Source organism: Vulpes lagopus, chromosome 2, assembly GCF_018345385.1.
Source record: "Vulpes lagopus strain Blue_001 chromosome 2, ASM1834538v1, whole genome shotgun sequence".
Lineage (NCBI taxonomy): Eukaryota > Metazoa > Chordata > Mammalia > Carnivora > Canidae > Vulpes > Vulpes lagopus.
Genome location: NC_054825.1, coordinates 150,400,109 through 150,424,267, shown reverse-complemented (window position 1 = coordinate 150,424,267; position 24,159 = coordinate 150,400,109). Strand labels below are relative to the sequence as shown.

Sequence of the window (24,159 nt, the reverse complement as noted above, 5' to 3'; positions counted from 1 at the left end):
GGAATTACCACAATACAGAGTGGGTGCAGAGGGAGCTGGGGAGAGTAACTGTTCCTTGCTAATCACAAAAATGAGTGAAAAACACATTAATATTCAAGAAACTCTGGGAAGACAATGTTGGTAGTAATACAAAAAGCCAGATATAACCAAAACCTTACTAAACTGATATTTATATTTAAAACTATAATCAAAAAAATAAAAATAAAACTATAATCAGAACTACTATGACCAAATAACTTTGGTATTAAGATTCTAAAATACTTATTTCTGACAACAAACAGAATCATTATTTGGTTATAAAGCAAACTTACCAGATTTTTACCATCTTGCTTATGGATAGTTACAATTCTACTTTCATTTGAGCCTTCTTGGCTTGCTTGCTTAATAGTAACATCAATAATATCAGGAAAGTCACAATATAACTGTAAATCCTATAATTAAGAGCACTTGAAATTAAAAACAGGTAGAACTAAGGGAATCATTTTAAAATAAGACTTATGAAGGGTAAAACATTAATTCTAAATTCTTTAAAATACTGATAGTAACTAAGTGTGATTCTCTCCCTCAATAATCTAATCCTAAGACTTAACTGTATCTTGCTTTGACTTAAAAATGAGAGCACTAAAGGGTACTAGGAACCTAATTATGCTACAGTTCTCTTCAATCCAATCAACATCAATAGGAATCATTGTCAGAAAGCTGAAAGTTTAACCACCAAAGAATGAAGGTAAAAATAAATCTTTAATAATGACCTAAGAACAGATATGAACAAACTTAAAACTTACAGTGCAAAAGTAAAAAGACTAACTTACAAATAATCAGAGAATCAATTACAATTAATCTTTTCCAATTACATTTAATCATTGTGCCTCTTATCAATAATAGTAAAATTTTAAAGAGGCAAAACTATCTTGAAAATCACTTTTAGAATTCAAGCCTTTTTGAAAACTATAAGAACACTGTTACTAATATTTGTCATAAAAAAATTAAAAAACCATTTATGAACAATGAAAAAGGATTATAGATATGACCTTGATGGCTTCACACTGTTAAAAACTTCTAACAATCAGAGAATTGCAAGACCATGTTTAAATGAGTAAAATTACTCTGTCTCAATTGCCACTCAATTAAAGTAACAAAGAATGAGAACGTATCATTAAGGATTACCTGTTCTGTCAGTGTCTCACTTTCTTTACGTTTCCCTCTTGACCACTGAATTCCACCGTTTCCAGTTATTATAATGGTTGCAAAAATCTCCTCACCTGAAGGACCTCTTCCAGGTTCTTTTACTTCAAATTGCTCTGTGTAGAAGGCAGACTGAAGAGTTTCCAGATTTATAAGGTACTTAAGTTTCAAGTTTCTGGCAGTGGCTTTGCAATGGCTGAATTGCTCAATAAATCTGCGAAATCTGTACCTTATTCGTTTCCTTGTCAAAATATGATAGTCTTGAATCTTTGCTCGAACACATTTGGGTAAGAATGTCTTGTAGCTAAGGATAAAGAGCACACACAGAGAAACAAAACAAATGGAAGATGAACTCTAAGATGAAATCGAAAGAAAAATTACCACTTTTCTCCACGATAAGTAAGTACTGCAGTACAGTGGTCAAGTGGAGAAAGGTGACACCTTTCTGCCACCATCTATCTGTACAATATAAAACCTTAAGGTTGGGACTCCCGAGTGGCTCAGTGGTTTAGCGCCTGCCTTCAGCCCAGGGCATGACCCCGGAGTCCCGGGATCTAGTCCCACATTGGGCTCCCTGCATGGAGCCTGCTTCTCCCTCTGCCTGTGTCTCTGCCTCTCTCTCTCTGTGTCTCTCATGAATAAATAAAATCTTTAAAAAAAAAAAAAAAAACCTTAAGGTTTTGTCTGATGATGTGAACACATATAAAAGTTCCCAATTACCATAAATTTTTAGAAGAGGATAATTTTCTTCCCCTAATGAAATGAAGACTTAGTCTAGTAAAGGAATCTCTAAAAATTTCTCTGATTATCTTATACATCTTTTTTTTAGCATTGTGTTGCAAATGTTTCCTATGATGCTGTACACCAAAATTTATGTGTATTTTGGAAACTGTTACATTTTGTTGGATTCTATTGTTCATGACGCAAACATACTTCTTTTGTATACCTTACTTTCTATGCCATTTTCACTAACTCCTAATAATTCCTTTGCAATCAAAACAATTCCACTTAGAAATATTCTCTTTTGGGGACACCTGGATGGCTCAGCGGTTGAGCATCTGTCTTCGGCTCACTTCCTGATCCCAGGATCCGGGATCAAGTCCCACATCGGGCTCCTTGCAGGGAGCCTGTTTCTCCCTCTGCCTATGTTTCTGCCTCTCTCTCTCTCTGTCTCTCTCATGAATAAATAAATAAAATCTCTAAAAAAAAAAAAAAAAAAAAAAAGAAATATTCTCTTTTGAACTTCTATCTCTATGTAAAATATCTTACAGAAGAAAGATAACTTCCCTTCTGTGCAAATATAGGACAAATGAAGAACATTGTATTTTTGAAGGTACAACTGCATTAAATTTGCATTCCTTCACATATGCTAATTCTTCTTCGTATCACCCATCTCTCCTTTCTGGTTGGCTCTTATTCCAACAGTCTCAGCTCAAGCATCATCAAATCCAGGAAACTTTTCTCTATGACTATGTTAGATGATCCTCCCTTTGTGTGATAGTATTCTGTGCAGCACTCCATAATTTCACTTCTCACTCTATCCTGTATTTGAGTATTTGTAGCTAGTGCCTGATCTGGCTCATGCTGAGAACTTATTATTACATTTTAAGACTACTTAGCTGATTGCTAGATTTGTCATTAAAAATTAAGTTCTATAGAGTTATAAACAAATTACAGTAAAAATATATAGGTAATACTCAAAATATTATCACTTCCTAATTATTTTACATTTTAAATTGCTAAATTTTACTGTTACTTATGCTTCTGAGGTTGTTTATATCTCTTATACATGAGCAATGAAAAAGATTTGCTATTGCTCGTCTCTTGCCAATTCTACATTCAGGCACATCAGGTTGATACTCTGAAATTGGTCATAGGGAGGATTTATACCATGGATATCAGCAAAGATGACAAATCAGATTTCTGGGGTTTTTTGAGAACTAGTTAAGCATTTGCCAGCAATACCATTGCTTCTTCCCTTCCCTAGTCTGCCTGAACCCCACTGAAGAACACTCAGTTTTGTACTCAAGTGGCAGAGCTGCTGGAGAGTCATTTGACAAGGGAGACAGGGCAGTATAAATTCATAATCACCAATTTCAAACATGCTTTCAGCACTACCATCAATTTAACAACACCTCTCTGTCAACTAATTCTCCCAGGTTCCACTATGTCAAACCCTCTCCAAGTTTCTCAAACCGCCTATCTTTCTTCTGCCTCAAACCTCAGCTCCATTCCTTACATTCAGCATCTCTGTTTTAGGGGGGAGAAAAGCTTCTTTCTGTTTGTTAGCAAATCTACATACATTTGTACTCATTCCCTCCTCCTTCCCATCTAATACAACAAATGAGATATAAACCAGCTAGGTAAAGCCACTTCCTAGACATGTATTTACCTACAGCCTCTTCCTCTGATATATATTCACCTTCTGGTGACTTTTAGTCTTGTTTCTCTTCAATCTACAAAATATTAAGTTCGTCCTACCATAATGTAAAATTTATTTGTCCCACATATCCCTTCAGCTACAGCCGATATGGCCTGATTTTGACAGAGTTTATATAGCCATTTCCATTTACTCTTCAGTTCACTCCAGTCTAGCTTCTGCTCCATCATTCCACAGAAAATGCTTTTGTTAAAATCAAGAAAAACTTTCATGTTGCTAAAACCAAATTCCCCTATTCATCTCCCTTGTCATATTTCAGAAGCATCCAACACTGCTGATCATTCTCTCCTTCAACTCTCTCCCTTTAGCTTTCCTGATTTTATTTCTGTTTCCTGGGATACTTCTCAACCTTCTTTCTCAGGTTCATTCTTCTTTACCAGGTGATTAAGTTCCTCAAGTCTTAAGGTTCTCTTCTCTTATTTGTACTCTTTCTCTCTAGATTCTCATATGCATATGACTGATAGCTGTCTCTAGCACTGACCTCTAGACTCTTCCATAGGCAAGCCAATCTATACATTTAATTTAAATGTCTCACAATCTCCTTAAACAATGTGTCAAACCAAACTCACAAGTCTTGCTAATTTCCTCCCTTAAAAGATCCTCTTACAGCATTTCCTAAGTAAACAACACTGCAATTCACTGGAGACCCAGGAATCATCCTTGATGTCACCTTCAACTTTCCATTCATCACCACGTTCCCGAGTTTACCTTCTAAATACTTCTCTTATTTACCAATTTTTCTCATTACTGGCCATATCTCCTGGAGGAAAATACTGTAATGGTCTTGGTCCCTGGGCAGCCGGCATTTCAATGTACTCTTCTACTGTCTGATTTTGTTTTCTACAATGGACTCATGGGGATCTTTAAAAGTCACAAATCTAATCATTTCACCATTGCTTAACACTCCTACATGGTTTCTTTTTTCTTTTCTTTTTTTTTTTATTTATTTATGATAGTCACACAGAGAGAGAGAGAGAGAGAGAGGCAGAGACACAGGCAGAGGGAGAAACAGGCTCCATGCACGGGGAGCCTGACGTGGGATTCGATCCCGGGTCTCCAGGATCGCACCCTGGGCCAAAGGCAGGCGCCAAACCGCTGCGCCACCCAGGGATCCCTCCTACATGGTTTCTAAGTGCTAGTAAGCTTGTCAACATGGCCCTAAGGTTCTGTAGGTTCTGTCTAACCCCTGCTTTGCCTCCTACTAACTCTTTGGTCTCTAGCCATACTGACTCTCTTCGCTTTTCCTATGCTCCCTTCTGCTATAAAGGCCTTTTCCTCTCCACACACTCCATCACTCCCCTCTCTCTGCCCATTAAATTCTCCACTTCTTTTCAGATCTCAAAAGTCACACTCTATTCATAACAATTATATATATATTTTTTAAGATTTTATTTATTTATTCATGAGACACACACAGAGAGAGAGAGAGAGAGAGAGGCAGAGACACAGGCAGAGGGAGAAGCAGGCTCCATGCAGGGAGCTCGTCGTGGGACTCAATCCCAGGTCTCCAGGATCAGGCCCTGGGCTGAAGGCGGTGCTAAACCGCTGAACCACCCAGGCTGCCCTATATTTCTAAATAAATATATAAAATGTTGTGCCCAAGATTGCAAATCCGAGAAACCACGGAGGAGCCAACACCGATATAATCACATGAGGGTTTATTAGCAAGCTTGAGCCTGGGTCCAAGTATGACCGTCACAGCGGAGCAGGGACTTGGACCCTGAGACCAAAAAAGCATAGTAGTGTTATAGGGGTCCATGGCCAATGAGATTGTAACATACGTAGAAAGTTGCACAGTCATGTTGGTCCACACACAGGTGGCCAATTGAATTACGATTCACCCTATAGTGACCATTTGAACTGGCCTATTATTCTGGTTAGAATTGGTGAGCAGGTTTGGCAGGCAAAGGAGGGGTTTTCATTCCTTGGCTGGTTAAAGGTCAGAGGTCCCGCATTCCTAGGTGTTTTGGTTTCTGATAAGGGTGTGCTTAATAGCTAAACTAGGGTGAGGGGGTGCCTTAAACAATAGGCAGGTCGTGGGGGCGGGGGTTACATGAGATGGCGAGTGTAGCACAAAATGGAGTTAGTCCTGCTCTGCTTGTCTAGGGGTAGGGGATTTTTGTTAGACTTCCTGGGTCCCACATAAAATTTAATAAAAGTCTAGATAGCATAGAAGAAAACCTCAGGAAGTTTAGAATAAATAGTGAAAAGACTTAAAAATAGAATCAGAAATACAAATGATTCTTGCTTTATCTACTTCTGTCAAAAACACTGGTTACCAAGAGCCTTACTAAATCTGAATGCAATTTACATAGCATCTTACAAAAATGCAATACAGAGTCATCAATGGCTACTTAATAAGGCTTTTGAAAATGTATTTGGATATAAAAAGAGGAGTTTAAAATAAGAACAAAAAACGTTTTCCACACTGATGCTTCCATGAAGGACCAGACATACTTCCTTTGAGAATACCACAGGAACCTGTGGGTCTTGAATATGGTGAATCCACTACAGCATCATGCTATCAGAACCAGACTTGTTAGAAACACTAAAACTTTTTCAAGAGAAAAGTTAACTCTTGAGGCATAAAAAGTTTTTCCTCATGCTTTTCTTATATTGAGTTTTTAAAGAATGCTAAAATTGAGGCTCCAAAATGCTCTGAAATTGAGCCTTGCCTTAGAAACTACACTATTGTTTGAACTGTAAAATGATATCTGCATCTTATTATTATAACTGGGGTAGGCCATTGGAAGCTCTATTATTAGTTTTTTAGAAAGGGAATCCAGTGAGAAGTAGCTTAGTTGCTGTGTAAGTGGCCTTGGTCCTGACCTAATGTTTACAAATGCAGCAGCCTCCCTTAAACTCTGTGTTCTCCAGTTTCTCTTCTTCCCTCCCTTTAGCAAACTGGATTTTAAAGACCAAATGCAGAATGAAAACACAAAAATCTTATGCCTTTCCTTTACTTTCTGTACCCTAATACCTAAGCCATAATTCCAGTTAGGAGCTGGCATACAAAAAAGTATCTATTACACACACATGCACAAAGAGGTGCACACACACACATATGAGCATATACAGAGGCATGTGCTCACAGACACAGATAATGCACAGACACACAAAGATGTACCTTACATGCATTTTTTTTTAAGTCTGAAAAGAATATATATTTAATTATACTAATCAGAGATCCATACCCTAATGGATATTTCTGGAAACAAAACATTTATTTCATTCTGCCAACAACTAGTCATTTATTTATTCTCCCATCAATCTTAAATACTTTAACAATGAGTAGAGCTTCTTGATTAGTTTTCAGAAATAAGCACTAGGGGCTCAATGGTAAAGCGTCTGCCTTTGGCTAGGTCATGATCCTGGGGTCTTGGGATCAAGTCCAGCATCAGGCTCCCTGCATGGAGCCTTGCTTCTCCTTCTGCCTATGTCTCTGCCTCTCTCACTGTGTCTCCTATGAATAAATAAATAAAATCTTAAAAAAAAAAAGAAAAAGAAAAAGAAAGAAGCACTAGATGTGAATTCAGAAAACATCAGTTGACTTGTATCCAGAATATATAAAGAACCCTCACAACTCAGTAATAAAAAAAATCTTGAGTTGTACATTTTAAATGGGTGAACTTTATGGTTAAGGCTTAACAGACATCTGAAAACAAAACCAAACAAAGAAGAAACTTAAAACCAAACAAAGAAGAAACAGAAACGGATACCCTACAAACTGGGTATGTAACTGTTTTTAAGGCATTTAGTAAAGGAGTGACTAAAACCAGATTTGAGAGAAGGATTTCAAGAAGTAAAGAAAGTTTAACCAAATTCATAACACCCTCAAACTTTTAATCCTGAATATACAATCTGTAAAATATGTATTTAGTCTTCAAACTTAAAAAAAACCCTCAAAGAACTCTTTTAATCATAATATTATACAACTTTAAAAAAAAAAAAAGTAGAAGTCTTACAGCCATTAAAGCTGGGCTGAGCAGCAGTATTTAAAAAAAAAAAATCCTGTTAGGCATGACAAAATTCAACATTCAAAAGAGTAATCTGGAGAATGTGGAATTGGATCAGTTATAACATGAATAAGGTCTAAGGATCTAATGTAAAACATAGGGACTCTAACTGGTAACACTGTAAGGTAGAAATGAAATTTGCTAAGAGAGTTTAAACATTCTTATCAAAAAATTAAAAAAGGAAATATAGATAAATATGTGAGGTGACTGGATGTGTTAATAAACTAGATGGAGGAGTTCTCTCACCATGTATACTTACATCAAGCCATCACGATGTACATTTTCAATCATCTTACAATTTTATATCAATGACTTCAATAAAGCTGAAATTTTTAAGAAAATTCTCTGGAGAACTTGTGAAGATTTGTATTTGTGGGCTTCACGTCAGATTTACCGAATCCAAATTCTTTGGTAGTGCTCAAAAATCTTCAATTTTAACAAGCACTTTAGGTGATACTAATTCAAGTAAAAGATGGGCCAATATTTGAAAAATGCTGCTTCAAAATTACTGATACAGACAACTTGAAAATCTGCTATCAGAAATTATGCCTCCAAGTGTTTATCACCCTAACTTTATCTACTCTTTTTAGAATAAATGAATCAAATTAATAGGTATTGAACATCTATATTTTCTGTAGTACTCCAATAATTTTTTTTAATTCTAAAATAAATCAGTACTCAAGATATAATGTACAATATGATCAATATAGATAATAATGCTGTATGGTATACAGTGAAGTTTTTAACAGAGTAGACCCAAAGAGTTCTCATTGTAAGGACAATTTATTTTTCTTTCTCTTTTTTTATATCTATATGAGATCATGGATTAATTAATTTATTTTGGTAATTATTTCACAAATATGTAAGTCAAATCATGATGCTGTACATCTTAAACTTATACAGTGCTATATGACAATTATATCTCAATAAAACTGGAAGAAAAAATGAAAAAATAATTTTTTATCTCACAAAGTATGTGTTGTACACAAGGAAGAAAGATGCCTATATAACTTTATTATAAAACCAAAAACATTTGACACAGAAAATACAATTAATTATAGAAAAACTCCAACTGTTTACAGTTATGTATATGGATTTGCATAAAGAAACTACCTGATAGAGCTATAGATATCCAGTGGGGTTTGATCCTTCTCTTTGGCTAGTCTCATCATATCTAGCACAGCCATTCCAAGACATTCTTCCTGTGTTTCATGAGTCACGGGTATTTTTATCCATCCATGTAAAAAATCATGCCGCCACTACAGGAAAAAAATTTAGAAGAAAATATCTCTTAAATATCACTATCACATTTTAATCTATCGTGTTTTAACCTACAATTTCTAGAACATATGCATTTAAAAGAATGTCAGCTCCTTCCTTGATTTTCAATTATTTTGCCATAAGATTTTAGCAAAAGTTTTTTTTTGTCAACGGAAACTGATTTAAAATGAGTTCCCCATTATACAGTGCATATCATGTCAATCTATTTCACTGCTTGAATCTTCAAACTATATCTTCCACATAAAAATTACCTAAAATAAAACGGATATTAACTAATTAAATATGTAACTAGTTCGAAATATGTTCAAAGCATTATACTGGGTAGGACTGTGTGAGATACAAAAAAATATAAGATGGACTTCAATCCTCAAGGAGACTAAAATCTAGCAAGAAAGCTAAAAACGTAAACAAAATATTATAATGCCAGATACACTATGCTAAATGCCACACAACAGATGCTTCAGGAATTTAAAAGAAGTTGAAACTATATCTAGTTGAGATAATCAGGGAAGGTTTCATGGAAATTTCAAAACTTCACTTAGTCTTAAGAGATGAAGAGATTTTTGGACACAAAAAAGGGTGATAAAATAGGGAGGAATGATACCAAAACAAAGCATAGGCATGTCCATAGTTTGGTAGGGCATACAGTTTATGTAAGGAAACAATGTGGATTAAAACTTGGAAAAGTAAGTTGGGGTCAAACTGTAGATACCCTTGAATGACTTGATCCTAAAAAGCAATAGACAAACATTTTCTCACAGCACCTTTTCTTAAAGCATCATGCTTCTTCCATTCCACTGGTCAGAAGTAGTAATGATAAAAGTGCTTTAAGAAAATAAAGTGTATTTAGTGAGACTCATTAGGCGGCTGCTGTAATGGTTCAGATAGGAGATAATAAGGATCAGTTGTAGGGAATAGAAGACACTAAAAGGGTCTGAAAAAAAAAAAAACTTGTAACTTTATCACTATATAGAAAAATGAAAAAGAAAAAACAGAAATTCCAAGATTTTAGTCTAGATGATTTAGGAATATGGAAATGAGAATGAACATGTAATGGGAGAAAGGAAAGGCAAAACATGATTTTCTTGGTAAGAAGGTAAGAACTAGGGCAGCCCCAGTGGCTTAGTGGTTTAGCGCCACTTTCAGCCCAGAGCGTGATCCTGGAGACCTGGGATCGAGTCCCATGTCGGGCTTCCTGCATGGAGCCTGCTTCTCCCTCTGCCTCTCTCTCTCTCTCTCTGTCTCGGTCTCTTAATAAATAAATTAAAAATATTTTTTAAAAAAGGTAACTAAAATATTAGCTGAAATACCAGTATTTAACCAAGGTTTGAAACTGGGTAAGAGAAATATAGGGCCATTCTCTTTATTTCATATATGTATCTCCTTTCTTTTAATGTGATAACTTATCTCACAAAATTAAAGTTTTACACAAATTCTTTAAAAATAATTTTATTAAAAAAATAGGGGTCCCTAGGTGGCTCAGCCTGTTAAGCCTATACCTTCAGCTGAGGTCATGATCTCAGAATCTGGGATCCTTCTAGATCCAAGCCCCATGTCTGCTCAGAAGGGAGTCTGCTTCTCCCTCTCCCTCTGCCCCTCTAACCTCACTTGTGCGCTCTCTCTCTCTCAAAACAATAAAATTTTAGAAACTAAAAAAACTCTCTCAAATAAATGAAATTTAATTTTAAAAATTAAAAAATTTCAAAAAAATTTATTAAAATAAATACTCATTTAAAAGTATATTTATTAATTTCCTATTAATAAATTAGAAAACATTTTAGTGCAAAATAATCCTATATTGTTTCAAAGGCACAAACCATGAAATAACCAATACTAACCAAAACAAAAGCCTAACGTTGGTAATACAAACTTTATTTAGGGAAGGAGTTAGATTTCATTTTGCTAAAACTTCTCTCACAACTTTTATTTATTTTTTTTTAATTTTTTTTTATTTATTTATGATAGTCACAGAGAGAGAGAGAGAGAGAGAGGCAGAGACACAGGCGGAGGAAGAAGCAGGCTCCATGCAGGGAGCCCGATGTGGGATTCGATCCCGGGTCTCCAGGATCGCGCCCTGGGCCAAAGGCATGCGCCAAACCGCTGCGCCACCCAGGGATCCCTCACCACACTTTTAGAAATTGGGCAAGTAAATTATTCTGATTAAGAAAACTGATGGTTAGGTAATTCTTTTTAATACCTTACTTTTGTTCCATATACTGTATAGGACCATAGTATAATAAATTATGTTCATGAAGATATTCTGTGGAACTTATACCCAAAAGACAATAAAGATAGGAAAACCATTAAAAGCAACACTAAGAGCATAATCAACAAATGCCCCTTAGAGAAAAATTACAAAAGAAATAGAGTCCCAATGCCAAAGCATACTATATTTTAAACTATCCTTCCTTTATAAATGCAATGTATACCAATAAAAATTTCCCTTAATTGTACTGTAGGAAAGTACTTTTTCATTTGGGTAGCTGACAACATTTGAATCAAAAAATTTCACCTACGTGCAACCAAAAAAATAAAAAACAGAGTTGCAAAATCAGAAATGAACCAAAGAAACAACAGGAGCAAATGTACTTTTTTTCTTGCTGAATATATATGAATTCATTAAAGATGGTTCACATAGCAGCAAATTATTTGCTGAGTCACCATATTTGATGGTATCAAGGCAATCCTGAGAAGAAAATGAATTTACAAAGGACATCTAACCTTTGGCTTTTATTAGCTTACCTTTTCCAAACTTATCTTTCTATAGTAGTGTCTTACATACTTCATAGTTTAGTGGCTGAACTATTTTTTTTTTTAATTTTTTTTTTTATTTTTTTTATTTTTTTTTTATTTATGATAGTCACAGAGAGAGAGAGAGAGAGGCAGAGACACATAGGCAGAGGGAGAAGCAGGCTCCATGCCCCGGGAGCCCGACGTGGGATTCGATCCTGGGTCTCCAGGATCGCGCCCTGGGCCAAAGGCAGGCACCAAACCGCTGCGCCACCCAGGGATCCCTGAACTATTTTTTAGTTATTTAAAAATACTTATACTCTAATGTCATTAGTCAAATATGTTTTATTTATTCTATAAAATGCATATAATCCAATCTGATATCAATATAATCTGGCTAAGGAAATTACTTCCTTATGTATTTTCTGGGCACAGGATTAGAGAAATAGAAACATTAAGAAATAGAAAATTACATATGGTATTTACAATCTACTACCATATAATTTAGAATTCTATTGTGAAACTATTTTTACTATCCTAGATGAGAAAATCCTTCCTAGGAAAACAAAATTAGAAACTATCCATATTTTTTCTAAATCAAAAGTATTAGATATCACAATACTACAAGTAGGGTAAAGCAGCTGAACAGTTTAGGAAAACTATCTTATTAATGGGATTTAAATGGGATTTAAACTAGCATGAGACACCAAAATAAAACAGCACAGGTGATATAACCATAAAGCCAACAGAAAGTCTCTCTCTCTCTTTTCTTAATGGCTACTAGAACAAAAGAAACTACATTAAAGTTGAGTAGTGGTCAAGTTATTTTTTAAAAGAGCACCAGGACCAGTCAATGGAGGAGTTTTTTTTTCAGCAAATGATGCTGGAAAAAAGGGGTATCCACATGCAAAAGAGTGAGATTGGGCCTCATCTCCCACCACCAACAAATATTAACTCAAAGTGGATCAAAGATCATATGAGTTAAACAGTAAAACACTTAAAGAAAATATAGGAGGAAATCTTCATGATACTGGATTTGGTAATGATTTCTTGGATATGACACCAAAACCACAGGTAAACAGAAGAAAAAAACAAACCAGATTACATAAAAATTAAAAAGCTTTGGGCACCACAGGACATATCAACAAATGTCAAAAGCAGCTGATAGAATGGGAGAAAATATATGCAAATCATATGGCTGACAGGGGGTTAATATCCAGAATATATAAAGAACACTTACAACTTGACAACAACCTGAATTAAAAATAGGCAAAGGACATAAACAGAAATTTCCCCAAAGAAGATATGCAAATGGCCAAAAAATTTAAGAAAAATGCTCAACATCAGTAATTATTAGGGAAATACAAATCAAAACCACAACAAAGTATCACTCCATACCAATAAGAATGGCTATTATCAGAAAAACAGAAAGTAAGCATTAGTGAGGATGTGGAGAAACTGGAATGCTTATGCACTGCTGAGGGAATGTAAAATGGTACAGCTGCCACCGAATACAGTGTAGCAGCTCCTCAAAAAAAATTAAAAATAGAATTACCAAATAATCCAATAATTCCATTTCTGGATATTTAGCCAAAGCAATTGAAAGTAGGATCTTAAAGAAATGTTTTTATATGCATGTTCATAGCGGTGTTATTCTTTAGAGCCAAAAAGTGGAAGCAACCAAAGTATCTATTAATAGATAAATGAATAAACAAAATGTGGTATATACAATGGAATATTATTTACCTTTAAAACAAGGAAATTCTGACACATGCTACAACACAGATGACCTTGAAGACATTATGCTAAGAGAAATATGTCCATCACAAAAGAGCAAATGCTGTATAGTACCATTTATGTGAGAGACCCAAAACAGCAAACTCACAGAGACAGAAAGTAGAAAGATGGCTGCCAAGGGCCAGAAGGGGATAAGGAGTTACTGTTTAATAGGTATGAAGTTTCAGTCTAGAAAGATGAAAAATGTTCTAAAGATGAATTATGGTGACAGTTGTACAACAATGTGAATATACTTTAATGCTATAATCTGTTCACTTAAAAATGGTTAAAATGGTAACTTTTATTAAGTGTGGTTTACCAGAATTAAAAAAAAAGTTACTTGTTCTCATACCCCAAAAGTGGAATATTTTTCAATGTGTTGCTCACAAACTGAACCAGCCTTCCTAGACATCTTAGAAACACGAGCCATGAGGATCTGTAGGGTAATTTCCTATGATGTTAGGAAATCTGATTCAAATTCCTTAATCTGACAGCCTGGGAATAAGGAGAGCATACCTTTACCCCAAAAGCACTAATATCTTTTTTCTTTCTTTCATTTCTACTCCTCAGTCTTGTGGTATATAAAAACAAAAGTTATTTAATGACAGAATATTGCAATGACTGCTTCAATTAAGGTAACAGGAAAATATTACAAAGTGTTCAAATACACTAAAAATTTAATATAACAGAATTAATTAACAAACAACTGGAACACAGCTCTCAGACCAAGGAACAAAATCTAGCCATCCTCCTATGAGGAGCCAAACAAACTACTATAACTCACTTTTTATTTAGTTTCCTACTTACTTTACATTTTACCACCCACTATTTATGTCTGAAATTGTTCAGGAATGAAAAAAAAATTCTCTGAGGAAATTTTACTGTCTTATATTTCAGGTACTTATATGTACATAAATCAAGTTGTATAACTCAATCTAAACTTTGTGAAATCCTTAAAATGTTCTAAACGACCAAAAAGGTGAAAATTCGAAAGGGCAAATTAAGGGAACCTTTATAAAATAAATTATGTCACTTATCAATTATGGGATTAAAAATTAGTGAGCAAAAGACTCAAATTTGTTACCTTTCCTGGCCTACTACGTAAGACAGACCATCAATTTTCCCATTTATGAAGATTTTTTCTGATGAGCTACACTACACAGCAAGATCCTTATCATTTAACATATATACAAGATAATTATACCTGAGCAAAAAGATAAGCCATGACAAAGTCGTCAAGAAGAGGAGCTTCAGCACCTCGAGATATTCCGTGCCGATAGGTTCTGTTGCTGCCATTACAATACCAGTAAGGGAAGTAAAATCTATGAGACAAAACATTCAGTCAGCCTCCAAATAGTTCAAATATAAACATACTGTGTACATACAACCACTTCCAGCATACTGAAAGGTGTCATCCCATAATCAGAAAACACAGCTAATGACAGTGTTAAATATGAGTTGGGGACAGAAGAAAAACTGGGTAAGACCATGATAAAAATATAGACAGGATTCAAGAAACCTAAGTGTAAAATCAATATGCTGCCTGCTTCTATGGGCAGAATGCAGAAATAATACTAGGAAACAAAAATATAAAAATATAATATTAACAAAAGTTTTTAAAATATTAATTCAGTAATATCAGTAGGGGAATTTGAAAATACTAATTTGGTGTGAAAACAAATAATTGTTGCTTCTTTTAATAACTGGAGGTTACCACAATGAAATATCACTTCATACCAAACAATGGCTTGTATCAAAAAGTCAAAAAATAACAAGGGCTGGCAAAGATGTGGAGAAAAGAGACCCCTCCATGTGCTATTGGGAGGATTGTAAATGGACACAGCCACAATGAAAAACAGTATGGAGGTTCTCAAAACACTAAAAATAGAATTACTATACAACCCAAAATTCTACTACTGGGTATTTATCTGAAGAAAATGAAAACACCAATTTGAAATGATACAGGCACTCCCAGGCTTACTGAAGCATAATTTGCAAGAGTGGAGAAAAGGAAGCAGCCTAGGTATCCATCAACAGATGAACAGATAAAGAAGGTGTGGTGTATAAATACAATGGAGTATTACTCAGCTATAAAAAATAAAATGTTGCCATTCACAACAAGGGTAGACCTAAAGGGTATTACGCTCACTGAAATAAGTCAAAGAAAGACTAATAATCATATTTCACTTATATGCAGAATATAAAAAGCAAAAAAAAAATCAACAAAAAAATTAAAAAGGAAGAGACTAATAAAAACAATAAAAATCTGGTAGTTATTGTGGAGAGGGAGAAAAGGTAAAACAAGTGAAGGGGATTAAGAGGTATAAATTTCCAGTTATAAAATAGGTAAGTCACAGGATTGAAAAGTACGATGTCAGAAATACAGTCAATAATATTTTAATAACTTTGTATGGTGACGGATAGCAACTACACTTACCATGGTGAGCATTTTTTAATGGATATAATGGTCAAATCACTGTGTTGTCTACCTACAGCTAATACATCAACTACAATACAAATGAATGAATGAATGAACAGGTTAAAAACTTGTCCTTCAAAGAAACAAAAAATATTATATATAGCTTTATTTATCTTTATTGAGATATAATTCACCCATACCCTCAAGTTCACCCATTTATATACGATTCAATGTTTTTTAGTGTATTCATAGCCCTGTACACACATCCCCACAATCTAATTTTATAACATTTTCATTCCCACTAAATAAAACTCCACACCTATTAGTAGTCACACCTAAATCACCCCACCTACTCCCTAGCCCTAAATTATCACTAGTCTATTTCTATAAATTTGCTTGTTCTGAATATTTTATATAAATGGAATCAGGGCAGCCCAGGGGGCTCAGCAGTTCAGCACCTTCTTCAGCCCAGGGCATGATCCTGAAGACCTGGGATCGAGTTCCGCGTCAGGCTACCTGCATGGAGCCTGCTTCTCCCTCTACCTGTGTCTCTGCCTCTCCTTCTCTCTGTGTCATGAATAAATAAAATCTTTAAAAGAAAAAAATGGAATCATGTAACATGTGGCCTTTTCTACCTTCTTTCACTGCTTAGTCCTTATTTTTAAGGACTATCCACATTTATAGCCAAGTATTAGCACCGCATTCCTTTTTATTGGCCAGTTAATATTCCCTTGTATGGAATAAACCACATTTTGCTTCTTCATCACTTGATGGGCATTTGGGTTGTTTCCATCTTTTTGCTATTGTAGATAATGCTGCTAAGAACATTGTGTAAAAGGGGGTGTGTATGTGTATGTTTTCATTTCCCTGGCATATACACTTAGGAGTGCAATTGCTGGATCATATATTAATACTATGTTTACCTTTTTGAGGAACACCCAAAGTGTTTTAAAAAGTGGCTAAATAAATAAAAAGTGCTTGTGCTAGTTTACATCTCTAACAGCAACATATGAGCATCTCAATAGTTCATATCCTTGCCAACACAAGTGGAGAGTTCAGCTAAGTTAGTCTTTGGTACTGTCGCCTTGGCATCTATTTTGTGTAGCCAAGTGGCCTGCAGTGACCTTAAACTGACACTAGCCCCCTCAGGCAAGTGCATACCCTACATAACAACAACAGCCCATTGAGTCACAAGCAAATGTAAGTTTTTTTTATTATTTTTTTAAGATTTTATTTATTCATGAGACACACAAGAGACAGAGAGGCAGAGACACAGAGGCAGAAGCAAGCTCACAGCAGGGAGCCCGATGTGGGATTCGATCCCAGGACCCTGGGATCATGAGCTGAACCAAATGCAGATGCTCTACCACTGAGCCACCCAGGAGCCCCACAAATGTAAGTTTCTGATACGACTTCCCCAACACCATTGTGATCAAGACTCCTCTGTCTCAGAGCTGAAGAAGCAGCCCCTCAAGAAGACTCTTACTGAAGCCCCTCAATAAGACTCCCAGGTGGCTTATCAAAGACCAGCTCTGTTGGCTTGAACTGAATCTGGAACCCCAAACACTCTACCCACAAACCCTAATAAAGGCATGTGCCTTGGGTCTTGTGTCTCTCTCTACTCTGCCTTGATCTCCCCATATGGCTTGTGGAGGCTTGCAGGGTACTTCCTCTACGACCCATGAGTAATAACTTTTCTACTTTGGTTTCTCTTGTGCTCTGTCACCGAAGCATGGCTCACTATCTAGCACCTTGTGCTCTAATTAGTAAGTGGTAATTTGCCAAATTCATAAAAACTTGGTATTGTCCATCTTTTATACCTTTGACATCTAATGGGTGAATTGGTGTCCTGTTGTTTCTAATTTACATTCCTCTAAAGAATGACAATGTTGAGCATCTTTCCATGTGCTTACTGGCTATTTGTATGTCTTATTTAGAAAAATGCTATTTGAATCCTTTGCCCATACTTTCATTGGTTAATCTTTCATTATACTATTAAACAATAGCTCTTCATGTATTCCAGATATAAAACGTTTATCGGGGATGCCCGGGTGGCTCAGCTGTTGAGCACCTGCCTTCCACCCAGGCTGTGATCCTGGAAACCTGTTTCCATAAGGGATACTGACCTGACCTGTACTTTTCATTTTTTCTGGATGTCTGCCTGGATTTGGTATTAGGGTAACACTGAACTCACAGAATGAGTTATGAAGTGTTCATTTTTTGTGAATAATTGTTACCCAATTTTTCTTTAAAAGTTTGATAGAATTTACCACTGAAGCCACTTGGGCCTAGGCTTTTCTTTGTGGGGAAATTTTTTTTTTTATTAATTCAATGTCTATACTTATGGGAGGTCCTACAGACTTTGTTTCTTCTTTTAGCAGTTCCCATACCTTGGTCTTTTTAGGCATTTGTTCACTTCATTCATGTTGGTTAGGTAATTCTGTTATCACTAAGTTGTTTCTTATAATCTTTATTTCTGTAAAGTCCCAGTGATTGATGTTCTCTCTTCCTGATTTTAGTAATTTAAGCTTTTTATCTTGATCAATTTAGCTAAAGACTTATCAATAGTGTTTATCTTTTCAAAGAACCAACTTTTCATTCCTTGATTTTCTGTTCTTTTCCTTTCTCTTTTTCATGTATTTCTACTCTGATCTTTATTATTTCCTTCCTTTGCCTGGCTCTGAGTTTTACTTACTTTTCTTCTACTTTGTTAAGGTAGAATACTCTTAATTTGAGAACTTTTTCCTTTTTAATATAGGTGTGCATAGCTATGAATTCTCATCTAATTACTGTTTAAACTGCATACTATAAGTTGATATGTTCATTTTTAGTCGTATCAAAGTATTTTCTATTTTCCCTTGTGATTTTTTCTTTGACCAAGTGGTTATTTAAAATTGTGTTAACTATCACATATTAGTGAATTTCCCAGTTTTCCTTCTGTTAATGATTTCTAATGATTGGAACATACTCTGTATAATTCCAATCTTTTGAAATTTATTGAGACTCATTTGGTAGACTAACGTGTGGTCTATCCTGGAGAATGTGCCATGTGCACTTGAGAAGAATGTGATTGTGTTGTTGCTGAGTGGAGCGCTCTGTATAAGCATGTGTAGCCGGTTTATAGTGTTGTTTAAGTGTTTCTTTATCTTGCTGAATTGAGTCTAGTTGTCCTATCCATTACTGAAAGTCATGTATTGAAGTCTCCAACTACTATTGTGGAATTGTCTCTTTTCCCTTTCAATTCTGTCAGTTGTTGGATTAACGAATTTTGGAGCTCTGTCATCAAATTTAATTTATAACAATTATTATGTTTTCCAGTCTCATTAACTCTTTTATCATTATAAAATGTCCCTTCTTTGTTTCTACTAATAATTATATCTTTCCCATCAATCTTGTCTGATATTAATATAGTTGCTCCAGCTCCCCTGTGGTTACTGAGGGTGTTATATCTTTTTCAATCCTTGACTTTCAGCTTACCTTGTGTCTTTTAACTTAAAGTGTGCCTCTTAGAGACAACATGTAGCTTATGTTGTCTCTATTCCTCTAATCTATTAGATTAATCTATTCCTCTAATCTCTGATACTGTATCAGTATTTAGTCCATTTACCATTAAGACAATTACTGTTAAGGTAATACTTATGTCCATCATTTTGCTATTTGTTTTCTGTATGGCTTCTTTTTTCGTTCATCCACTTCTCCACTACTAAGATCTTTTTTATTAAATAGATACTTTCTAATGTATTATATTAAGTTTCATATTGTTTCTTTCACTTGTATTTTTGAGTTATTTTCTTAGGAGTTTCCCAGAGGACAACAATTGACATTTCAACTTAAAAGATATCAGTAATATCGGGGATCCCTGGGTGGCGCAGCAGTTTGGCGCCTGCCTTTGGCCCAGGGCGCAATCCTGGAAACCCGGGATCGAATCCCACATCAGGCTCCCGGTGCATGGAGCCTGCTTCTCCCTCCGCCTGTGTCTCTGCCTCTCTCTCTCTCTGTGACTATCATAAATAAATAAAAAATTAAAAAACAAAACATTTTAAAAAATATCAGTAATATCAACTTAATTTCAGTAATACACAAAACTTTCATTTCCTTTGTTCTATTAGTGTCATACAAACAATATCTTCGTAGATCATAAGCCCTTCCACACTGTTTTGTAATTACTGCTCTTTTATGTGGTTTTGACATAACCCCTACAAATGTAATAAAGTGAAGAATACTCTCTAAACAACAGGCACGTGGTATTTTTTTTAATTATATAAAATCTTCTTTTGAATGGTTTCTGATTAGACTTTCCTTGGAACTTTTGATTATATGTAGCTATGAATCTATGTGTCCTTGATTTGAGAATAGGAGAAATTCATGAATTTGAGAAGATAAACAATTTTTAATTCGTGAGAAGAGGTCAGCAAACTCTGCCTCAGAGCCCCATTCTGGTCCACTCTAAGTTTTTATAAATAAAGTTTTACTGGAATACAGTCATGCCCATTCATTTGCTTATTATTTATGGTGGCTTTCACACTATCATAACAGAGATGAATAGTTAAAACAGAGATAATATAGCCTAAAATATTTACTACCGGCCTTTTACAGCAAAGGACTATTGCTGTAAACACTGCTGAATGCTTATTATTGATGCCAATAAATTTGTTTACATTTTCTAATAATCATACCATCTCAAATAATGACTTTGTTTCTTTGTATTCAATTATTACATATTTATTTTTCTTGTCTTACTGTATTCAGAAATACAGTAAGACAGGATTTACTCCACTAAAATCCTAAGTGGAAGCAGTGGTGGTTGCTATCTTTGTTTTCTATCTCTTTTTGTTTTACAGAGATTGCTGCTAACATCTTACCATTTGAGAATAGTATTTACTACCTGCTTTTGGTAACTACCCTTTATGATATAAGGATGTTTCTCCTGAGTCTTAGTTTTTTAAGGCTTTCTTTTCTTTCCTTTTTAAGATCAAGAATGAGTCCATGTGTTTATTTTTTACTATGCAACACTGACTGCATGGAATGAATCTATTTCATAAGAGCCACAGATCAAACTTATTTCTTTATTTAATCTTTTTGAATGGAAGAGTTCCACTGGATTTCTCTAAATTGGTATTACATATTTCCATAAATTGTGAAATTAACTAATAATTTGAGGCTGTGAATAAATACTGACAAAATCATTTCTTTTACTTTAACTCTAAAAAAATTATTAAAAAGAGATGTGATGAGCACTGGGTATTATATGCAACTGATGAATTATTGAAAACTACATCTGAAACTAAAAAAAAAGAGAGAGAGATGTTAGATTACATTTTATTGCACAAAACACTGAATTTCCTGGGAAACTAAAAATATTCCAAACATTTAGGATTTTGTCAGTCAGTAGAGGCCATTCTCATCATTTTTAAATTTAATTATAATCATAAGTGGTTAAGTAGCATCCCACCAGAAAAGCTAAGAGTATCCTAGTGAAAAAACATGTAAAAACACTTCCTCTGGTGGACAAAATGTCTTAAATGAAGTTTGGTTTCTATTATTAAGTACCTTGCAACTTAAAAATATGTTTGAAATAATTTCTCTCACTTTGCTTTTTCACCACTAAGAGTCACTTTATTGGAGAAAGTACCTTATTCTGTAGAGTACATTGTGCTTGGTTGATTCATCAATATGGAAGACATGGTTGGGTGGATACCAGATCCTTTCTGTTTCACTCATTAAAGCAAACATACTATGATACACAGGTGTGATTCCTAGGAAAGAAGTAGGAAAAAAATGATTACAGATAGTAACAAGTACATTTATTTAACATCCATAATTTGTAATGGTGTTGAAATAACAACTCTTAATCAGCACAAATGCAATAGCAGTTGACATCTTTTGGTTCAACGTGTCTTCCTACTGAATTTTTAATTAAATCTTTTTTCCCTGTATTTTAAAATATGATTGCTGGAACTCTTTTAAGCAGATTTTTTTTAAATGCAATTTTTTGGGGACACTGGGGCGGCTCCGTGGGTTAAGCATCCGCCTTTGGCTGATGTCGTGATCCCAGGGTCCTAGGATCAAATCCCAAATATAAAGCTCCCAGGAGGGAGCCTGCTTCTCCCTCCACCTATCTCTGCCTCTGTGTTTCTCATGAATAAATAAATAAAAGTGAAAATGGCAAAAATGGACAAAAGTTATTCACAACAGACCAATAAATGAATAATAATAAATATGTGAAGGGATGGTAATAGCTAGTATTGAAGAAAATGCAAATTAAAATTATGTGATATCACTTTATACTATTCAGCCAACAAAAATGAGACGGGTAACATCTAGGGCTGATTAAATGGTAGTGAAAAGGAACTATTACATAATTGATAGAAATGTCAACCTTTTAACCCAGCAATATACTCCTAAAAGTACAGTATAGTAGTAAGAAAATGTACAGTATATTAGTAAGAAAATGTAGAAAATATGAAAAAATTATGCTAGTACAATCCACGGAGTGGAATATTAGGAAATTCAATAAAAACAATTAGTGCAAAAGTAGGTGGCTTGAATAGAATTTTCACAATGTATATTTTCATGATAAAGACAAGAAGTAGGCATCCCAGGTGGCTCAGCAGTTGAGCAGTGCCTTCCGCCTAGGACGTGGTCCTGGAGGCCTGGGATTGAGTACTGTGTAGGGCTCCCCGCATGGAGCCTGCTTCTCCCTCTGCCTGTGTCTTTGCCTCTCTCTCTCTCTCTGTCTCATGAATAAATAAATAAAAACTTAAAAAAAAAAAGACAAGAATCGTACAATATGACTCCATTTTATAAAATAATAACCTCAAAATCCTAATGACTGTGTGTATAGGAGAGAGGGGGACTATGTTTCCATCTATGTTTTTATGATCATGGAAAAAACCATAAAGGACAGACAAGAGATTACTGCCACAACGACTAGGATGGGACAAAAAGGGAAAAGGAAGATTAAGAGTAGAATAAAGAAAAACCTTTTCAAGAAAGAATTCATTAAATAAAAATGGTAAGTCCTCATGTCAAAAAAGAAAAAGAAAAAAAAAGATACTATCAATACCAAAATCAGAGTCCATTATGTAAATCACCTTGAAACTATAGAGAATGATGGTTTGTCAATTTCTGAATTTTAAAATAACCTTGACAGGAAATAATGCATGCCATTCAAATAACTTGAGAAATATTATTTTATCTGAGAATTATTTTGATCTAAGCTATTTATGCACTTAAAAATGCTTTAAACTTAAAAATCTGAATAACATCATCCAATCAAGTAGCATGGTAATCTCATGTCTCAGTGACGTGCAGGAAGTACTCCTTTTATCCATCTACCACCTCTCCTCTATCCACGAAATGCTTCACACAATCAGTGTTCTAGGTATATAAGAGATAGAGTGGGAGATGAAAATGCCCAGGAAAGGGCCATAATAGATCTGAGATAACCTGGGGAAGAGAAAATACTGGGAAAAGAATTTTAGCAAAAAAGCAGCATTTAGTTTAAATGTAACTATCCAAATGAAACTGTATATGGAACCATTATTCTTAGCATACAAGGATAAGGATTTTTTTTTTAATTAGACAATGTCATGATTTTCAAACAACAGCATAATCATACAAAGCAGGAAAAGTGAATTTATACTGATGAATCATCACAATGTTTTTAAATGATGAATAATGATTTCTTCAAATTGGATTTCATACCTTAATTACAGGTATCAAAATAGGAAAACGAATGTACCTATAAAAATTGAATAGGGATACACACCAAAAGAAAAATGGTTAAGTCAGCCCTGCAAACAAATAAAAGAAATTGCTTATATAGTCATGTTTAGTCACAATAATATCTTATTCCAAAATGGCCATTAGATATTAATACTTATTTTTCTTAGTTCATGTTAATTGGGTTGCCTTAGAAAGGATGAAAAAGCAATGACATTGTATTTGAGATATACATTACATTGAAAAAATAGGACCAACAGAAACATCAGTCATTTTTAAATCTTTCTTTCCCTACACACTAATCCAAATTATTTTTACTTACATTTGTTAAAAGCATTTTAATGTGCTTCTTCTTTTCCAAGCCACTATCATAACTGTGATTCAGTTATGTATCATTCTAGAGCAAGAACAGTCATCATTTCACTAATATTAACAGTCCCTATTCTATTATAAGCCCAATAAGAGTACAAGAAATACAAAAATAAAAATAGTGCCCAACTTTAAGGATCTCACAATTGTAGCAGATGACTCAGAGATGCCACTGGGGAATTACAATTCAAAAGGGTATGTGCAATGATAGTAAACCA

At 34.7% G+C, this 24,159-nt stretch overlaps 1 protein-coding gene across 4 annotated transcripts in view; it reads right to left on the bottom strand.

Moving 5' to 3' along the window:
* JAK2 (Janus kinase 2) overlaps nucleotides 1-24,159 on the bottom strand; it is a 117,039-nt gene that overhangs the window by 36,619 nt on the left and 56,261 nt on the right. For 3 of the 4 annotated variants that reach the window (XM_041741504.1, XM_041741514.1, XM_041741520.1), the window contains 5 exons: nucleotides 21,480-21,603; nucleotides 14,633-14,750; nucleotides 8,755-8,900; nucleotides 1,168-1,489; nucleotides 312-431 (listed from right to left, as the gene is read on the bottom strand). In XM_041741504.1, coding sequence (XP_041597438.1) covers nucleotides 312-431; nucleotides 1,168-1,489; nucleotides 8,755-8,900; nucleotides 14,633-14,750; nucleotides 21,480-21,603 — 830 coding nt within the window. Of the gene's footprint in view, nucleotides 1-311; nucleotides 432-1,167; nucleotides 1,490-8,754; nucleotides 8,901-14,632; nucleotides 14,751-21,479; nucleotides 21,604-24,159 lie in introns of those variants that run through there. The other variant, XM_041741528.1, reaches the window with a different exon arrangement.